This window comes from Adiantum capillus-veneris, chromosome 14 (assembly GCF_014529385.1).
Source record: "Adiantum capillus-veneris isolate H3 chromosome 14, ASM1452938v2, whole genome shotgun sequence".
In the NCBI taxonomy this organism is placed as follows: domain Eukaryota; kingdom Viridiplantae; phylum Streptophyta; class Polypodiopsida; order Polypodiales; family Pteridaceae; genus Adiantum; species Adiantum capillus-veneris.
In genome coordinates this window covers 65,264,266-65,283,754 of record NC_140944.1, presented here as the reverse complement: position 1 = coordinate 65,283,754, position 19,489 = coordinate 65,264,266, and the positions used below count along the sequence as shown (strand labels likewise).

Here is a 19,489-nt window from a genome sequence, read left to right as displayed (position 1 = left end):
AAGGTAGGCTCGTATACAGTCAGTGACTAAAAATGGTATAACCCTGGCTGAAAATGCTCAGGGACATGAGAGAATCACGTAGATCTCCTCACTCTAGACTCTACTCTCTCTAGACTCTACTCTCTCTAGAGCATTACTAGTGGTAGAAACGTCACTAGTAGACTGAGCTATTTGTTTGATCTTAATTGAGACTACGTCGCCAAATTTGACCTTGTGATACTCAGCCGGCTATCTATGCATCTTTGACTCATTGAAGATAGCTTGCGAGTTGCAAATGACTTTTCTAGATTCTGAGTGCTAGAGGATAGCCAATCTCTCCATCTGCACCATATCCAAGGAAGATGCATTTGGGTGATTTGGGGTCTAGCTTCTTGCCTGGATCTTTAGGAACATGTGAGAATGCCTCACATCCAAATACACATAATTAGTCGTATTTTGGCTTCTTGCCAATCCACATCTCCTGCAATATCTTATAGTTCAATGGCATGCTAGGCGATCAAACGATGATGTAAATTGTTATCATGATAGCCTCTCCCCAAAAATTTGGAGGTAAGTTCGCCATAGAAAACGTGGCTATGAATCTCTCTTGGATTGTCTTGTTCATACGTTCAACAACTCTGTTATGAGGAGGTGTGTATAGTGTAGTAAACTATCATCTAATGCCTCTTTTGCTATAATTTTTAAAAAAATTAGTGGAGATATACTCTCCCCCATTGTCAATATGCAAATCCTTCAACTTCTTGCCTGATTGGTCCTCTACCATTGCAAGGAATTTCTAAAAGGTAGCAAAGACTTTGTCTTTCCTCCTTAAGAGATAGACCCACACCTTCCTGGTAGAATCATCTTTGAATGTTAGGAAATATAATGCCCCCCTTAGAGATTTATGTGACATAGGCTCACCTAGATCACTATGTACTAAGTTTAGAGGCTTCCCTAACTCTATGGCAAAGTGGTAATCCTAATCTATTTGCCATAAATGCAATGCCCACACATGTTAAAATCAAGATAGTCGAAGACAAATAAGTAGCCCAAGTGCTGAAGTTGTTTCATTCCTTTGTGACTCATATGGCCAAGCCGGCTATGTTACAACTCAGTAGAAGGCAGCTCCGCAACATAAATGGAATTCTCTTTCATAGAAGAGACATACAAAGAGTACAATGAGCCAAACTTTTGTCCCTTCAAAATAACCAAGTTTCCCTCTTGTGAATCATCCAAGAACCGTATAGCCCAAATTATCAAGCTGTCTGGCTGACATTAAGCTCTTAGTCAACTTTGGCACATGTCCTCACACTTGAAGCTTAAACTCAATGTCATTACACATACATAACTTCACATCTCCAATGCCACAAATTTCAAGCTGATACGAATCACCTAGCTTGACCGAACCATGCATAGGAGCATAACTGGAGAACCATTCCCTATGGGGAGTAACATGGAAACTCACACATGAGTGAATGATCCAATTTTGCATATAATACTCATCAAGAGCCAGAAATGCATTTGGACTCAAGCCAATAGTGAATATCAAGACATCTGACAATTACAGCACGTCAAGAACAACCTCAGCTAGTGGAGACAACTAGATTGAGCTCCTTGATCTTCACAATCAAACTTGACATTAGCTTTACGCTTTTCACTTTGCAAAATGCATCAATATTTTTTCAAATGGACTTTCTTGGGGCAATGATAGTATTCAAGTTGAAGTGAGCTTCCCTCTTTCATATTCAAACACACGAGATTTTTTATAAGAAAAACCTTATTTGAGGCACTCTTGTCATCCGAGGTTGAGCATAATGACTCCCATAAATCCTTTACAGTACGCTTATCCATAACCATAACTAGTTTTTCTTGATTGCTTCACTGTGTATATGGTAAGAAGTAAAAAAGTGGTAGTGATGTGGATTTTACCGCATGGCATAGCTTGTGATGATGGCTCCATAGCATATCTCATCGAAGCTTTCGCCAAAAGCTCTATGACCTCGCATCACAAATGAGATTTGACATTAAAAGATGTATGAAGGTATAAATTCACACATTATGATAAAGATAGAGAGAGATGCATTTCGTGTATTGCGATGCTTGTGCCAAAAAAAACCATACATATGTATGGTGTGGAGTTGGCACCGTTCTCCACATTTATAATAATACCGTAGGGAACGCCCTTCCCCCGCCACTTTTATCCCCTCCAGTGTTGAAGGGGGACTTATGCTTCTTCACTAGTGTTGTTTTTTATCGTAAAAATACTACAGTTGTACAAGAAAGAATTCATTACCGATGTTTTATAAAGACATGTATCATTCCACATTGCCATGTGATGGTGTATTATCCATGTGTCCCTTTGTTGGTTAGAACAAAAATTCTTCAACAACTTGAGGTGCATTATCACTATGTGAGAGAGAGACTCTTAGTAGGAGAGATTAGCTTGGCTTATGGGCTGACACATGACAACCTTGCAGAACTTTTCGCAAAGGCATTGCCTCATGAGAAGTTTGAAGCTTTTTGCAAAGCTTTGGGCTTACTCCCCTTTGTGGATTGATCATGTCCTCAGAGCATGGCACTTCCCTATAGACTATGTGCCAGCTCCCGTTCTCCGCGTATCACTTCTAGTGGGGATTTGTTACCATATATGAGGTAGTGATGTGTGGGAACACACTTAGGACCATTGGGGAATTTTTCCCTCACTAGGAGGTTTTTCCCCCCGTGTTTTGTATATACACCCATCATTCTACTTATCTTTTTGGTATGTACTAAGCAATATACTCTCTGTTGTGTGCCTTGAGCTTCTTCATTTTCTCCAAGTTATGTGTGTTTCCTACAACCCTATTTCCAACAATGATAACGCATCTTCTTCTTGCCTTTTTCACCAGAATTCCCAGACGAGTTGTTTCTAGTAGAAGAACTAGACATAGGTGACGTACTACTCATAGAAGAACCTTGAGAAGTGATTGAATTACTAGTACCACTTCCTCTTTGAGCAGCAACAAAAGCCTATTAAAATGCACGTTGTTTAGTCTTGTCCTTTCTTAAAAGTGACTCCCATAATAGCAATGTGCATAATGCATCAAACTTGACAGCTTGAGGGTTTCCTTGGGTCATATGTCTCCAAGTACTAGCAAAATTCTAGTAAGAGTCTGCAATGCATTGAGGACAGTCTGTACAATTGAGTTGTCAGAAAATAACTTCACTTGTAGAAATGAGTTGCGAATCCCGCTAGAATATCCCAAGCCTGTTTTGCTTATTTTGTTGAGTGAATGTGAGGAGTAATAGTGCACTTCACACATAATGCAATGAAATTGGTCTATGGTAATCCTGGTGAGTATTCCTTTTTTGGCCAAATAAGGCATGCTTCCTGCACACGCACACTCGATGAGAGAAATTTCTCACATAGTTTTGAACTTAAAATATGATTTTCAAAAAGGAAATGGGATAGCCCATCTACCACACTTGGTTTATATAAAGCCCATTCTATTTTAGATTCTTATCCCCACACACACACACACACACACACACACACACACACCTATGAGAAGAGAGCATCTTGACATCTTGTAACCAATCCCAAGAGATCTCAAAGATATATCCGACAAGTTTTGAACTTAAGAACTACTATTTAAGAGGGAAATGGGATAACCAATCTATTATTTATTAATGATAGAAAGAGACACACACACACACACACACACACACACCCATGAGAAAACATCCCAAGAGATCTCAAAGCTCTATGTGAAGATTCTTGAACGAAAGACCTCTTATTCAAGAAGGATATGGGATGAAAAACCAGGTTAGTCCATCTCTCTCTCTCTCTCTCTCTCTCTCTCTCTCTCTCTCTCTCTCTCTCTCTCTCTCTCTCTCTCTCTCTCTGGCACACACATACCCATGAGTTTTCTTTTAAAAACATCATAGGTCAATCCCAAGAGACCCCAAAGATCCATTGAACGAGTCTTGAACTTAAGATCTGCAATTTAAGCTAATCAATCTTCCACATTTAGGCTATAATAAGTTAGAATGTTATTTCATTTTCTCTTTGTTCTCTCTCTCTCTCTCTCTCTCTCTCTCACACACACACACACACACACACACCTCGGATTTGTTTTCCTATGGAAACTAAGGCTTAATATGAGTGGTTTGAATATCATAAGGGTGATTTTTGTCTACCAGAGAAGTAGTACCACAAATCGCCTTTACACACTTCCACTAGACCACTACGCTGGCATACAGCCTTGCATGGCAGGTATTGAAGCAAGGCTATATCAAAGAAGGTGACCCTACCACCTCTCCCACGTCGCCCCTTGCTCCCACCACCCTACTCTGCGTGAAAAAAAACACCCCCCGCCTACTTTTTCAAAAATGGAAGCTCTACAAATCTATATAAAGGTTGCAGTGTGGGATGTTGAGAGCTTAAGTTTGCAGGACTTTGTGATTGGGCCATACCTCCCTCACCATTTCAATATGGAGCTCCCCAATCAGTGTCTGGGCTTTCATCATAGGATTACTTCCCTGTAGAATTTCTTGCCTTAAGCTGTGGTGGGCATCGATAACAAGTGTCCTTCATTAATGACACTTGCCTTCCACTTCTAACTCCTTTTTTGTTGCTGGTTGTGATGGTGGCAGGTAACATTTGAAGGACTTACCATATCTCATATGCAAGTGGTGTAACGGGATTGTTTTTTCTTCCTTGATTGTACATTGCCCAAGTTACATGATAAATATACAATTGCTGGATTTTTTTATAGATGATTGGCTGTTTTTTTGCTCTGATGGTTGAATTCCTCCTATACACATGGGTACTATATGGATCTTGGGTCACGGGGGGGGGTGTCACCTAATAATTATGTGACTATCACGTGAGTGTAGCAGAAGGGGTTATTAAATTTTATTTTTTCTCACATTTTCACATACAGAAGGGTATCATAAAATGGAATTTGAAAAAAAATTACAAATTAAATAGAAAAAGGGTGTATTTTATTCATAAAAAAATCACAAATAAGGAGTTTTATAAATAGTCCTTGAATGCACGTGATAGAAAAAATTTATACATAGTAACCCTCCCTGAGATATGGAAGAGGCATGAGTACAAGGGTGGACAATGCTCATCATTCAACGAACTTGTGAACTATCCAATATTAAACAACTTTGACATGTGGCGCATGTGGGGCTTTGCATAGGAATTGAAGGCATTGACGTGAATTGTAGGCCTATAGTTGAGTGCCATGTGGATGGGCTCATAGGCTTGTTTCCAAGACACTGCTCCTAGAGGAAAACGTATCACACCCAACTTGAAGTCAAAATTTTTGAAAATGCTTGGAATCTTGCTTATGTGTTCTCTGATTTGCTAAAGAGTTTACCATTACATTTTAGGCCTTGGCTGTCTCTAATGCCTCAAGAAGCCCCCAAAAGTAATTTTATAAAATAGAGCATTTAGATAAATTCTATAAAATGTTAACCTTGGTATCGTCTCATCATGACCAATTCGATGCAATCATCATCCCCCCCCCCCCCCCCCCCCCCCTCCTGCGTGTCTCCTCGCTCGCCTTCTGCTCGCTCACTCTACTCCTCTGCGAGGGCCTCTTGTGCACATGCTACCTCCAACCCTGCAATGAAGACACCCCTCTCCCCTTTGCAAACTTGCACAACGCACCCTCACCAAGGCATGGCTCAATGAAGAGAGCAACGCATGGTCTCCCTGACCAACACCCTGCACACCTTGCGTACACCACCTTCCCTCTCTCGCATGTTCGTGCAACAGCTTGATCCAGAGCAAGCATATATATATATAAGAGCGAGAAGTCGTAAGCAGCCGCTCATTGACCGTGCGAGAGAGAGAGAGAGAGAGAGAGAGAGAGAGATTTTATTATTGTCCTCGGAGGTCAAATATGACCTATGGGACCAAAATTACATTTGATGTAGTATGTGTATGGCTGAGTGACTCTCGATGCTCCAAAATTGTGGTGATGAGAGTCGCAATGGAGAGCCCACACTTTGGCTGGGAGAGGAAAGTGTGTAGGTCTAAGTTATGGCTAAAAATGTGAGAGAAGCAAGTTCGGATGTGACCAAAAGCTGAGCACTCTAGTAGTGTGTGGTACTCAGACTCTCGAACTTGCAGTGAGCATAATGTGCACAGTTGATTTGACTCTTCTCCATTGCCCCAATGCCCTATCTCGCATCGAACGAAATGGGAGCTAAGCCGAATGGCTGCGATAGTGCGTATCGCCGTCAAGGGGATAGGCTCAAGCATGTAAGTGTGAGTACGGTTTCCTCTTTCAACGAAGAACATGGTTTTGTAGTTGGGGGCAATATAGGTGGTGTAATGTATGAAGCGTGACCCACTGGATTTCTCTCAAGCCGTAATACATTGGCGTTGTAGAAAGCTTCATTCACTTGCGAGTCAATTGAAGCATCATGTAGAAAGTGTAATGCATCCCATCTCCCAAACCACTTCTTTATGTCTTGCATCCATCCCGTGCTCAAGATCTTGCTTTTATCCGTCTTTTGAACTTTTTTGCTTGCTTCCCATGCAATTGTAAGAAGTCGATGTGAGGGGTTTTGACGCATCTTTATCATGTACTCCACAACCTTTTCCATGCCCATAACGTCATCCCGACTCAAGAAGTAGAGCATGTATGGTGTTTGTGGCATGTGGTTCTCTCTCTCTCTCTCTCTCTCTTCTTACCTCGTCGCCATGTGCCACCCAACTCTGACCACCACTCTCCGGTCTCCTTTGGATTTTTTAAAAGCATCTACACATTTGCCTTTTCAAGGACTTTTCTAAAATCGTACCCTAGGTCACCTTAAAAAAATTTCGATTTGGACTAAAATTTTTTGTCCCACGGGCGATTCGCGGAAGGTCTAGAAGCTATACTTTGCTGTGGAAGAGCTTTTATTCGAGTGACTTCTACACAGCAAGAGTCACCACCCAATCTCAAAGACTAAAGTCTTCGCCGCTAATGAACACGGTGAGTGCTTACAGGATTCTTATTTTCTGAGTTTCCATCTGCTTTGTTGCCATTTTGTTTGCACTAACTCGTAGAGTAGGAAGGGCATCTCCTACCCCAACCCAAAAGCTTGTAGTCTTCTTTTCAATGCGTTTGTTTCATGGGCTTTATACGAGACTTACGCAGAACAACATGAGCCACATGCTTCAGATAGAAGGTCAAGAAAACCAATCAGGGGCATGCTATCTTGTTTCTTCTCAAACTGCTTCTATGGTAGTGTTTGTTGCTTTGGTTCTTCAATTCTTCATGTCAACTGTAAGTTCGGAAGTACATTGTGACCATTGCTTTGAGGATTCTTGGCGGTTTTCCTCCTTATTGAAAACTACTTTCATTTAGAGCCCTTTCTTCTCGAGAAGCTTGCTAGTGATCTTATACACATGGAGACAATCTTTTCATAAGTTCAAACCAGCAAACTAGCTACAAGATTCTTACAGTGGTCGATAATATGTCAAAAGAGCGGTACAGATGTGTATTGAGAGAGAGAGAGAGAGAGAGAGAGAGAGAGAGAGAGAGAGAGATGGAATGCTATATTAAACGTCTCCAAAAGGCCAAAATGACCTATGAGACCAAACTGATACAATTTTGGTGGATATAATGCAATGTTTGGGTACAAAATAAAATGAAGTAGAATAAAAGCTAAAAAGAACATCAGTTTCTGAGAGTAACATGAATGTACTCCATAGTGAGCACTCTGGAAACTCCTGTGTCGTGCTAGTATGGTGTGGATCCTCTGTCGTAGTCTCCGTCAGTGTCGAGACGGCCCCCTCATCCAAGGGCAACGGGACCACCACAACTCTATTGCTTGATCAAGCAATGCGTCCGCTATATTGTGGTGCTTGCGGGCATGCAATATCTCAAGTGAAGACTCTACTGACTTGAATGGAGAATGTCACCTCGGTAACTCTTCAAGATGAAGCACCTCCGGGGTTGATTTGATGCACCTTTGATGGACAACAATGGCACTCGAGGCCGACGAGGGATTGGCAGAGGAGAAGCTGTAACCGGCCCGTAGGGCGGTAGACTTTAGCTTTCACCCGATTCTTTACTTGAACTTTATGACACAAAGGAACTTCACAATCATGAATAAACCTGTGACTGGAATTAACACTTCAAACAAACCACGACCTGACAACTAGAGCGCTACCAAGCAGACAGCGACACCTTGTAGGCCCCAAAGACTCCCCTTTCAGTATTTCTTTATTCTTATTGCAAATAGACGATTCGAACACTTTCTCACCTAACTCTCACCAAGTTTTCCAAACCTGTCCATGGTTGTGATTGCAAGTTTTTGACCCAATTTCGCCAGCATAACGATGCAAAATCCTTTGTAGGTACTAGGTCAAAAGTACACGTCAAGGACACTTTCCCTTGCGGTTTGGAAGCTTTCTAGTGAGCTGCAGGTCAATTTCAGCATGCTGTTATTCCTTGTTTTGACATAGTCAGGTGTCCAAAGCCCTGTTTAAGCATCCCGAGGCTCCCCTGGCAATGTTTTGTAGTTTAGCTGCGAACTCCTAAACCTGCAGAAAAACAAAGCAGGCTGTAATTTTCTGTTTTGGATTGTTTTGGACAAAGCAAACACGTCTATGCGTGTCTCCGGTGCTTCCGCACGCAATGGGACATTTCTCCTTTGAAACGGACGAGTTTTCATACGAGAAAACTGTCCGTTTTTGCAAGCCTTCGCGATAGAACTGTGGTACTTGTGGGGGATTGGCAATTAGCTAATCCAAAACTTGTTCAGAAGGCTCTTTCCTTGGCAAACGTGCATAAACCCCCAGAACTAGACATGGTCATCTGAGAAGCCCAACTAGTGGGGCATTACCATATGTGCAAAGGGGAGAGAGAGATGCACAAGAGCAAATCATCGTGCTACATAGAGCAAGGGAGAAGGCAAGCTTTCCATGAAAGCTGTGATCACTTGCACCCACTACTCACACACACTGTAGTCACTGTGAAGCCAAAAATCAGCCCCCTCTCTCAAAATGGGCTCCCCCTCTTGGGATCAGCTTGGCAAGTTGCTATGGAGCCGCCATATGTCGAGTTTGCCTCTTTTGAGTAAATTCCTAGTAGCCACCGACTTATTAAGTGTAGCGAGTGGCCTAAATGACATTGAACTGAGCCTAGACACCCTTTTACTGCTCGGATTCTTGTGCCGACTGGTCCGATCATCTCGTGGCGACAACTAAGGTTAGTGGTTGCCACAGCCTCGTGACAGAATGTCACAAAACGGGAGCGTACACGAGCACTTAGAAATCTGAAAAATAATATACTTTGCAAAAGGGAGAGAAGGGAGAAGATCGACATAGTATCGGGGACCAGAAGATGGGCTGGTCCCCCCCCGTTAAGAGTTTTCTTTTATTCAGGGAGAATTCTTATACAAGCACAAGAACCCGAGGAAACCCCTCTGTTCTGTAATCTTAGACCCGAGGGTTGTGCTTTCCCTTAAAGGGCTTGGGCACAAGGCCGTCCTTCCCGTAAGGGACTTAGGCACGAAGCCGTACTTTTCCGTAAGGGACTTAGGCGTGAAGCCGTACTTTCATGTAAGGGACTTAGGCGTGAAGCCGTACTTCCCGTGAAGGGCCTTCCCGTAAGATGGGAGATTCCTGCAAAACAAACCACACAAACACGCGGCAACAATTCGTATGGCGAATCCACAATAGATACCTGTCGCTCTTGCGCGGGAAAAGCGACTTCCGTGCTTCGTAGTCTTGCGATCTCTTGCGGCAGAGTCTTCTCTTGCTGATGTTGGTACCTCCCGTGAGTGAGGGCATGCGGTGCTTTTATAGCTCCCTGGCCACGACACAAATAACTGCTCGCGTAGAGATCGCGGCCGTTTTGTTTTTTTTTTTGTTTTTTTTTTTTTGCGTTGTTCTACCCGAAATAGGGAGAGAGAATTCGCTGGCTGGTTTTGTTGCTTTATCTTCTAAGTGGCTGCCCACTTATTAAGTGGGCGGCCGGCATATTTTAAAATTGGTATGAACCTGCCCAAAAACTCAATAAAACCTTATAAGTTAAAACCAATGCATTTAACAACACTTCCCCGGTGTCCCTGGATGCAACCACATGCACGAATGCAATGCAAACATAGATTCCTCGCGGGAAAGCGTCTGCCTTCCCGCGATTGTTCTTGCTTTTCGTAAAAAGCTTCATTGAACCCATCTTTATTCTTGTGCTTGCGTTCTTACGCGTATTTTCTTACTCAATTCAGATTTCCTCCTTAGCCTACGGGATGCCCCCTTACTGATGCACCCGTCACCCATCATGTGACGCATCAGGGGCACTGGTAACCTGGCCCTTTCCACCGAACTTACGGAAACTCCTTCGCGATGTTTACCGTCACCCATCAAATGACACATCAGAGTTGTCCGTTCTTGATGGCAGATCCTGTAGCTACAATCTTTTAACAGTTCTTAGTGCACACAATAAAATATCCTAAAAAAGAGATTAATCATTAAAAATAAGAAAATAGTCCAATTAGCAACACAAAAGCTCAATGGGCTGCCGAAATACTGTACCGCAACGGGAAATCCGCGAACGCAGATCCAAGCCGTTTTTCGGCGATGGATACGGCTGAAATCTGAAATCGCTGAGGCTGATCGGCTATATTTGCAAGCGATAGGGCTGGTTTGGTGTTTCCAAGCAAAAATGCTAGGGCTGCCAGCTTGCTACAGAAATGCCAAGGCTGATCTGAGCAAAAAGGCTGGCACTGCTGGTTCTCCAAAACGCTAGCGGAACGGGCACTACTGCAATCTGAGGGAAACGCTAGCTAGTTGATTCCCTTTATAGGGAGAAATTGAAGGTTATAAACACCTTTAGGTTGAGGTAGGACAAAACCTCTGTCAAATTCTTATAAATAAAATCATTAAATAATTTATAAATAAGTTTGATCGGGGGTTAGTTTTTGGGTAAAACTGTCGCACAGTTTTCCACCCGGGAATCCGATTGATGTGGGGAATGGCTTGTTGGATTTCTCGAACCTAACTACGTGCGCGTCATGCTAGATGCTCACCGTAGTGTAATTACATCTTTCAAATTGCGTGTACAAACCATTTATGCAGGAGGGTTCCAAAACTGGAAAACCTAATTTAATGGACTCGCCCGAACATGTAGGTCCTACAAAAAGGCTCACAAAATTGCCAGTACTAATCCTCTTAGGATTCTAGACACTTCTATCTAGAAATAGGGAAAAATTTGCTTTGGAAGTCGTTGGAGTATGTCCACGTGGCACACAGAGCCATGTGCACATGACATCCCCTCTTGCTTAAGGTGAGGTACGGGTATTGAGCTTCATGGCCTCCTTGTATGAGGCTAGCAAATCTATATAGTGGATGAAAAATTCCTCGTCCACCCAAGCGGCTTCATGTGTCCCTCGATCCTTGAATTTGAGAAAATATGGCTTTGCTTTCTTCCTATTGGCAAACTGGAATTGAAGCAATGGAATATGCTTCGTCTTGATGACTTGGATTGGAACGATGATCTCTGGTGGTGGTTCTTTTGGATTGCTCTTTGGAAGTCCACCCTTGTGGCGGCAACTCATCAGGTCCACTTTGGAAACTTGCCGTGCCTCGTGTAGATGCTCCAAAGGAACGACAATGCGATGTCTTGCCTTTCGGAATTCGACCATCCTTGTCTTGAGTGCCTTGATATCCACACAAAAATGAAATGAGTTTGGTTTCTTACGAACAAAGAGAACTGGTAACCCAAAAGACCGTACCTTGGGAGGGCGCGACAATGTGCTCAATCTTGCATCAAATGCACTCAAACAAGTACTCTCAGGAGATTGCTGGCGAGGAAATGAAGAAAACTATCTCGAAGGAAGGCTTCTCTAATCTACCTGCAGTTTGTTGTCTATTGGGAGTAGGTAGAGCATTCAAAAGGTGGATACTTCATTATAGGAGTAGGCACTCTTGAACAAGGAGTCGTGATTAAAGGCAGTCCGGGAAGAGAATTTAGAGTATTAAGGCTCAGGTATGCAGAGGATCTTCTCTTAGATAATAGTGGGAATACCATTCTCTTAGAAAAAGTTACTCAGAATGAGGGAGAATGTTATAGGCTTGGACACTTCAAGCGAGAAATCAATAGCAACACACGAACAGAAACTTCAAAATCACTGAACTTTAATAAAGAGAGAGAGAGTCGACATGGCCCGACGTAGTCCCGTGCCCAGAGGTATTGGCCCCAAAGTCTGGCGCCCCTTTCGGTATTTCTTTATCATTAATCATTGCAAAGTACAACTCCGGAGGGACTTCTGCTCTCAGACTCTGCGTCCAAATACTCTGCAGAGTGAGGCCCAAGGGCTCTTTTAAACAGTACAAGGGATGCCAAAAGCAGAGCCCCAAAAGCAATCAATTCAAAAGCTTCAAGTCCAAAAAGCATATGGCCCAAAAACTGGCACCCAAAAGCTGCAAGCGCAATTCGCGGAATTCCGCATAGTGCCCCATCAGCAGCCAACGTGAATCGCGGAGGCGTCCGTATGGCCCTGCCACATTAGTACATCCACGGGATTTTCTCTCCTTTTTTTTTTGTAATCTTTGTGTCCCCTAGGCCCCATCGGACGAGAACCCATAAGTTGGGAACAACTTATAAAATAGTCATTTTATCCATTTGGACATGCCATGTCATCATTTTTGACATACCCTCCTCTTGAAAGAATTGTAATCGCCCTCGATTATGCTTGCAAAATCAAACATAAGCCATAAACTAGTTCAGTAGACATAGACTCGTATGTACCGACGCACTAGACGACACAAATCCAGCACTTGCACAAAGACGACATTCACTGAACATCCACATCACACTTAAATTAAATCACATAATGTCCATCGAGATCTTGGACCATGATCTCTCGGCAACGTGTTTAGCAATCGCATCTAGATCCACACCGAACCTCACTGATCTTGGATTGACTAATTCTTTGCTATGATGTCCATAGAATGTCAAGACCAAAATGCTGCTGTCATTTCGTCTTTCAAACCTGCACTCATACACATGCACATGAGAGAGCACACATAAATCAGATTCATTTTCAGAAATTTCCATTTCGAAGTACTTCTTTCATAAAGTCAAATAGCAGAATATTGTCAGCCCATAAGTATCCTTGAAATCCAAAGGAAATCAGTGAATTTATTCCATCTGGGTAACCTATGACATAAGGGGTGGAGTAACTCCCCTCTTGTGCAGTCCCGTCTGCAATAGATTCAACCTTGCCGATCCATGGGATCTCTCGGAATAGACGAAGCTAGACCGAAAGCCTCAAGGCAAAGTTCCGGAGTATCCGTCACCAGGAGGTGTATTTTTCCTGTTGCCTTCTTTAAATATGTACTACATATTCTTATTTATTTTATTTTAATTGTTTTCCTCGGAACCCTTGAAAAGGTGCAAATGGACATTGCATGGCCAACGTGAATCAGCGGCGGCCGAACAAGTTTCTCACATTGGGGGTCTAGGTCGGTTAGACTGGGACTTGTCAGGCCAGTTAGCATTGAATTCTGATGAGTATGAAAGCCTGTGTGCGCCATAAGAGAATTTGGGCCTCTTGTAAGTCACTTACAACTTTATAAGCTGGTGGGAACTAGGGAATCAAACCAAAGGGAAAACTGGACACATGGCAGTAGGAGAGCAACCTGTAGGTCAACACCCACTCCCAAGACTCTCATCCCAAGAGGGTGCGGCCAAAAAGTGAGAGAAAAGGCTGAATTCTATCAGTGTGACCTACAAAGTTTGTGTGAGTAGTGAGTGTAGGTTCACAACTTTAATGGAAAGCTTGCCTTTTCCTTTGTCTCATGTAGCGCAATGATTTTGCTTTTGTGCATCTCTCTCCCCCCTTTGCACATATGGTAATGCCCTACTAGTTGGGCTTCTCAGTTGACTATGTACAGTTCTCGGAATTTTATGCACGTTTTGTCACAAGACGGGCACCACATGAAACCGGCCTGTTCAATCCAAAAAGGGCGGTAGACTTTACTTCAAACCTTGATTTAGCTTTCACCCATTATTAGTCGTCTATTTTACCTGTACTTTCAAGACACAACAAAGGGGAGAGGGATACAGGCTGCTAGATTGCACCTGTATGAGTAGACGGACACGAGATTGGCCCTTAACTTAGGCGCCCCTTTCGGTATTTCTTTATTGTTCAAAAGAGGGAATAAACGCTGTGGTTCCCTACAAGCTGCCCGGCACAAACTCGGCTCAATTTCCACTGTTCCAGCCCGATTTCGGCAGCATAACTGTACTAGAACCCTTCACAGTCAGAATTCCCACGCATTGACTGACTTTCCCGACGCATACGGGCACTTTGCAAAACCTGGCAAGAATCTGCAGCACGCTGAATTCTCTGTTTTCAGCCCTGAAAATGCGCTAGATCACCTGTACAGCGGTCCCCTTGCGTCCCCGAACCTCCTGGGGGTATTAGGGTCCGTTTAGGGCCAAAACCCTAAACCTGCAAAAATACACAGCAGGCTGTAATTTACTGTTTCGGGCTCCGTTTCGCGTGCCGGTCGCATCCGTAGCAAGTCCTCGAGCTCCCGCACTTGTAGGGCTACTTGCCCTTTGAATCGGACGAGATTTCTGGCGTGAAACCTCTCCGAATTCACCTGTACTTGCGGGGGGATTAGCCGCTAGCTAATCCAGTACCTGTGCAAGAGGCTCTTGCCTCGGCAATCGCGCATGAACCCACACAACTGTACATTGGTCAAATGAAGAGCCCACTAGAGGGGCATAACATACTGCCAAAGGGGAGAGAGAGGGCAGTGCGTAGCGTGCAGGGCATCACTCCTGGCACCGCACTGTGCATAAGAGGGAAAGCAAGCACTCCATAGCTCTTAACCTGTGACAAATCTGAAAATGAGGCTCTCCCCCTCCTAAATTCAGCGCCACTTCTTGTTGCATGAGGCAAGTGCACCTGAAGGTGCCACTTGGCACATTTATAAGCATTTTCCCGTTTCGGGGTTGCCGTCTAAAAATGTCCCAACCGGTTGCCCAGTTGACTTCACGGCAGAGTAAGAAAATGTTCCCCTTGTCATTCCGGAGGTAATGACGTCAACACATTTCCAGGTCCCAAAATAGCAGTTCCCTAAATTTTAGGAGATGCTGCCATTGTATCTTTCTAGGTCATCCGACCCTCTTTGTACACTGCGGCCACATCCAGAACTGAAATGTAGCCTCTGTAGCAAAGGATTCCACTTTGGCTAGTCAATGACCCCACTTGGCTAACCATAGTCCTTGTCCAACCTTAGTGCTCTCTTGCCCTCAGGCCTGGACTCCCTCTGGACGGATCCACACTAGCTATGCAATGCAGGGCAGTTAGATTTCCCGAGGGGTGTTTCCAAAAAGTGAAAGTAAATAGATAATAAGAAAGAAATCAACAAAAAGGATAGATAGTAGTCACACGCTGGTGACATACCCCCCTCTTGAAATCTCAAATGTCCTCGTTTGCATCTATGTCGTACATGCTTACTGTCAACACTGATGTATTCAACACCTGTCGACACATATACGACACATACATGCTCATTGTCAACCCTGGTGTATTCAACACCTCGTCGAATCATGTATTGCCTGCGTGTGAACACTGTCCCAATGACATAGTGGTAGCTTCGCACTCTGCCATTGCTTTGAGTCACTAACTTTCCAATGACAAAATGGTAGCTGCACATTTTGCCACTGTCTTATAGTACACGTTGGATCCCGTAACACTTTCGAGCATACCCAAACCGACAGTTTAAGAATGCAGTTACACATGTACTCTTCAATAGAAGCAATCACTGTATCCTTGACAAACTTACAAGAAATACTCACTTCTATAGCACTAACCAAACTTTTGGACATTCCATAAGAGCAATTGCCAAACTGACAATCTGTACAGCTCTAACATTCATGTAACAGGTATTTCATTTGAGCTCACTTTAAATACCATGTACATCATTTGTTTCAGAAGCCATTGTCACACTGACAATCCATGTAGCTTTGAAACTCAAGGGGTCAAGGTAGGTTGCAAATCGAAGGCTTCCAGGTAAAGTGATAACATAGTTGGTGACTCTGCAAGGTCACCTTCTTCCATCCACTTAGCATCCATTGGTGGATAGTTTCTGAACCTTACCAAGTAACGCCTAGCAACCTTGCCTTTCACTTTCCTTTCTTTGTGTGCCAAAATCTGTTCCGGGAGCAAGATCTCGTCAAGTTCCTCGACTTCCGGCTGATCTTCAGCTGGCATATCTTCTGGCACATCACCCACATAGGGTCTGAGAAGACTCACATGAAACGCACTGTGAATCTTCCAACTGTCAGGCAATTTCAGCCTAGATGCAACATCACTGATTATGTCGCACACTTGAAAAGGCCCATAGTAACGCATGCTGAGCTTTGGAAGCAGTCTTTCCTTGCCCTTCATCTTCTTTAACCTTGCCTTTTCAAAGCGTAAAAGCACCCAATCACCAAGTGAATATACCACTTCACGACGGTGACGATCAGCTGCTTTCTTTTGCTTTGCGTGAGTCCTTTCTAAGGCCACTTTGACCTTCTTGTACATTTCATCCATGTCCTGAACATACTTATCTGCTTCAAATATCTTGTCCTTTGTATGCAGTATGGGAGGAACTTTCTTGCCACCTTCAACTATCTCAAAGGGTGCCTTGCCAGTTGATGAATGCACTGTATTATTGTATGCATACTCCACCAATGGCAAATATTGCTCCCACTTTCCTTTATGCTCTGACACATAGCACTTCAGCAGATCTAGGACAGTAGAATTTGCCTCTTCTGACTGCCCATCTGTTTGAGGATGAAATGACGAAGAGAATTTGAGCGTGGTGCCCATATTCTCAAACAAGCCTCTCCAGAACAAACTTGTCATGCGTGGATCATGGTCGCTAACAATCGACTGTGGCATGCCATGATACTTGAAAATATTGCTCATAAACAAAGGTGCCATCTGATTTGGCTTTATCTTCTTCCTGACAGGAATAAAATGAGCCTGTTTGCTGAATCTGCAAATAATGGTCCAAATACCATCGTTTCCTGTCTGCGTTGTCGGAAGATCAAAGATAAAATCCATAGCAATACTTTCCCATGGTTTATCTGGAATAGGTAGTGGTTGCAATAACCCTGGTGCCTTTTGCCTGTCAAACTTGACCTTCTGGCATATTAGGCATTCTCGCACAAAGGCATCCACGTCCCTTCTCAATGTAGGCCAATAGAAGAATGTCTCAACCGCTTGAACTGTAGCATCGATACCACGATGCCCTGCATACGGTGGGACATGACTCTCTTCCATAACTTTGCGTCGCAATGGCTTTGTGACACACAATCTGCCATGCATCATCATGAACCCGTCTTTAAGAAGATAGTGTCCATGACGTTTTCCTTGCATTAGCTGCTCAAAGACCCTTGCAAAATCTTCATCATTTTCATACCGTTCTCTCATATCATCTAGTTCATAATGATAAGGAATTGACACAACTGAAATTTGTGGCTTCCTAGACAAGGCTTCAGCCACAACATTCTTCTTGCCTTCCACATGCACAATCTGAAAATGGAACATGGACAAGATATTTGCCCATCGCATATGCTTCTCAGATAACTTTGTCTGTATCAAGAAGTATCGCAAGGTCTGATGGTCCGTTTGGACAACAAAGTCTGCACCTAGCAGGTAACTCTTTCTCATAGACCTGCATGGTCATCTCTGGCCCTTGCAAAATTCTGCTCTCATAGGCTACTACCCTGCCATCTTGCATTAGCACTGCACCAATGCTACTACCACAGGCGTCGCACTGGACCACAAATGACTTCCTAAGATCTGGCAACACAATGACTGGATCTGAAGTCATCTTTTCCTTTAAGAGATTAAAAGGTGAAATCTCTTTCTGTGTCCATCTAAAGGTGACTGCCTTCTTTTGAAGAGCATGTAAAGGTGAAGCAATCTCAGCGAAATTTCGGATAAACCTTCTGTAATAGGAGCATAGTCCCAAAAAGCTTCGGACATCATGCACCGTCTTTAAATTTGGCCATGACTTGATCGCTTCAACTTTTGCAGGATCCATTCTGACACCATCCTTTGAGACAATGTGTCCCAGAAAGTGAATCTCTTCCAGAAAAAACTCACTTTTCTTTGCATTGATGAGCAACCTATGACTGCGTAGCTCTTGAAACACAATGGCCAAGTGATGCCTATGCTCCTCTTGATTCTTTGAGTAGACTATCATGTCATCAAAGAATGTACCAACAAACTGCTGGTGTGGACGGAAAATTCTGTCCATCATCCTATTGAACGTAGTAGGAGCATTTGTGAGACCAAAGGGCATCACTAAAAATTCGTAAAGGCAAAACGTTGTTCTAAAGCAGTCTTGTGCACATCCTCTGATCTAATGCACATCCTCTGATCTAATGCGGATCTGATGGTACCCACTCTTTAGATCTATCCTGCTAAACATAGCTGCTCCTTCTAATTTGTCCATAATATCATCAATTCTAGGTATAGGGAACCTATTCTTGATGGTATTCTTGTTCAGTGCACGGTAGTCGATGCACATACGCCATGAGCCATCCTTTTTCTGCACCAACAACACTGGAGAACTGAATGGAGATGAACTGGGCTGAATCAGCCCCTTTTGTAACAGCTCCTGTACTTGGCCCATTATCTCTTTCTGCTGAGCCGCACTAACCCTGTACGGAGGCTTATTTGGTGGGCTACTGCCTGGCACCAAATCTATCGCATGGTCCTCGGGTCTCTCTGGCGGTAATTGAGACGGTAATGAATCGGAAAAGCAGTCACTATACTGTTGTAAAAACATTGACCTTTCTTTATCTAGCACAGATTAATTTGATTCATCACAATCTGACACTTCACGTGCAAAAACCAAGTACGCAGAAAGATGCTTTTTCATTACAGAAGTAATAGCAGAAGCTGATACAGTAGGAATAGACTCCCCTTTAAGCTTTAAATCCAGAATATGAGTCTTCCCCCTGCTCTGTACAGTGATCTTTTTGTTGTAGGCATCCATGATTCCCTGTAGACGAAACAACCAAGGAATACCTAAAAACACATCACATCCGTCCAGTGGCATGATGTAAAATTCTTCAGCATCTACATAGGATTGGATATGTAGACGCAACTTTCCAATGATGGGTGTCACAGCCTCTGTATGGCCAGGACATGCCAAACCTGCCTCTGCTGTATACCCCATCTCTTCAGGTCTGATTCCCAACTTTGAAGCCAATTCTGGGGAAATGAAGTTGGCTTTGGCACCTGGATCAAAGAAGATAAGCACTGTTTGATCCCTGACCTTTCCCCATGCTCTGCAAAGCTCACTTGCATCTGAATTTGGCTTGTCGCCCACCATATCTGGCACTAGACCAGCCATGGGCTTCTTTCCTTTCTTGTCTTCCTTGTCATCAAAATCAGCTGGCCTTTTCTTTGTAGGACAATTGTAAGCAATGTGGCCAGGCTGCTCACATATAAAGCATTTGTTCTCTGTCCTCAGGACCTTCTTTTGGTCTTTTGA

The 19,489-nt window shown here is 43.4% G+C and overlaps 1 protein-coding gene across 2 annotated transcripts in view; it reads left to right on the top strand.

Annotated features, from left to right (window-relative positions):
* Positions 1-6,799: 6,799 nt before the first annotated feature.
* LOC147442517 (uncharacterized) overlaps positions 6,800-19,489 on the top strand; it is a 56,434-nt gene continuing 43,744 nt past the window's right edge. Inside the window, exon 1 of one of the 2 annotated variants that reach the window (XM_086528675.1) lies at positions 6,800-6,956. In XM_086528675.1, the coding sequence (XP_086384801.1) occupies positions 6,948-6,956 (9 nt within the window). In that variant the 5' untranslated portion in view covers positions 6,800-6,947. The remainder of the gene's footprint in view (positions 6,957-19,489) is intronic. The other variant, XM_086528676.1, reaches the window with a different exon arrangement.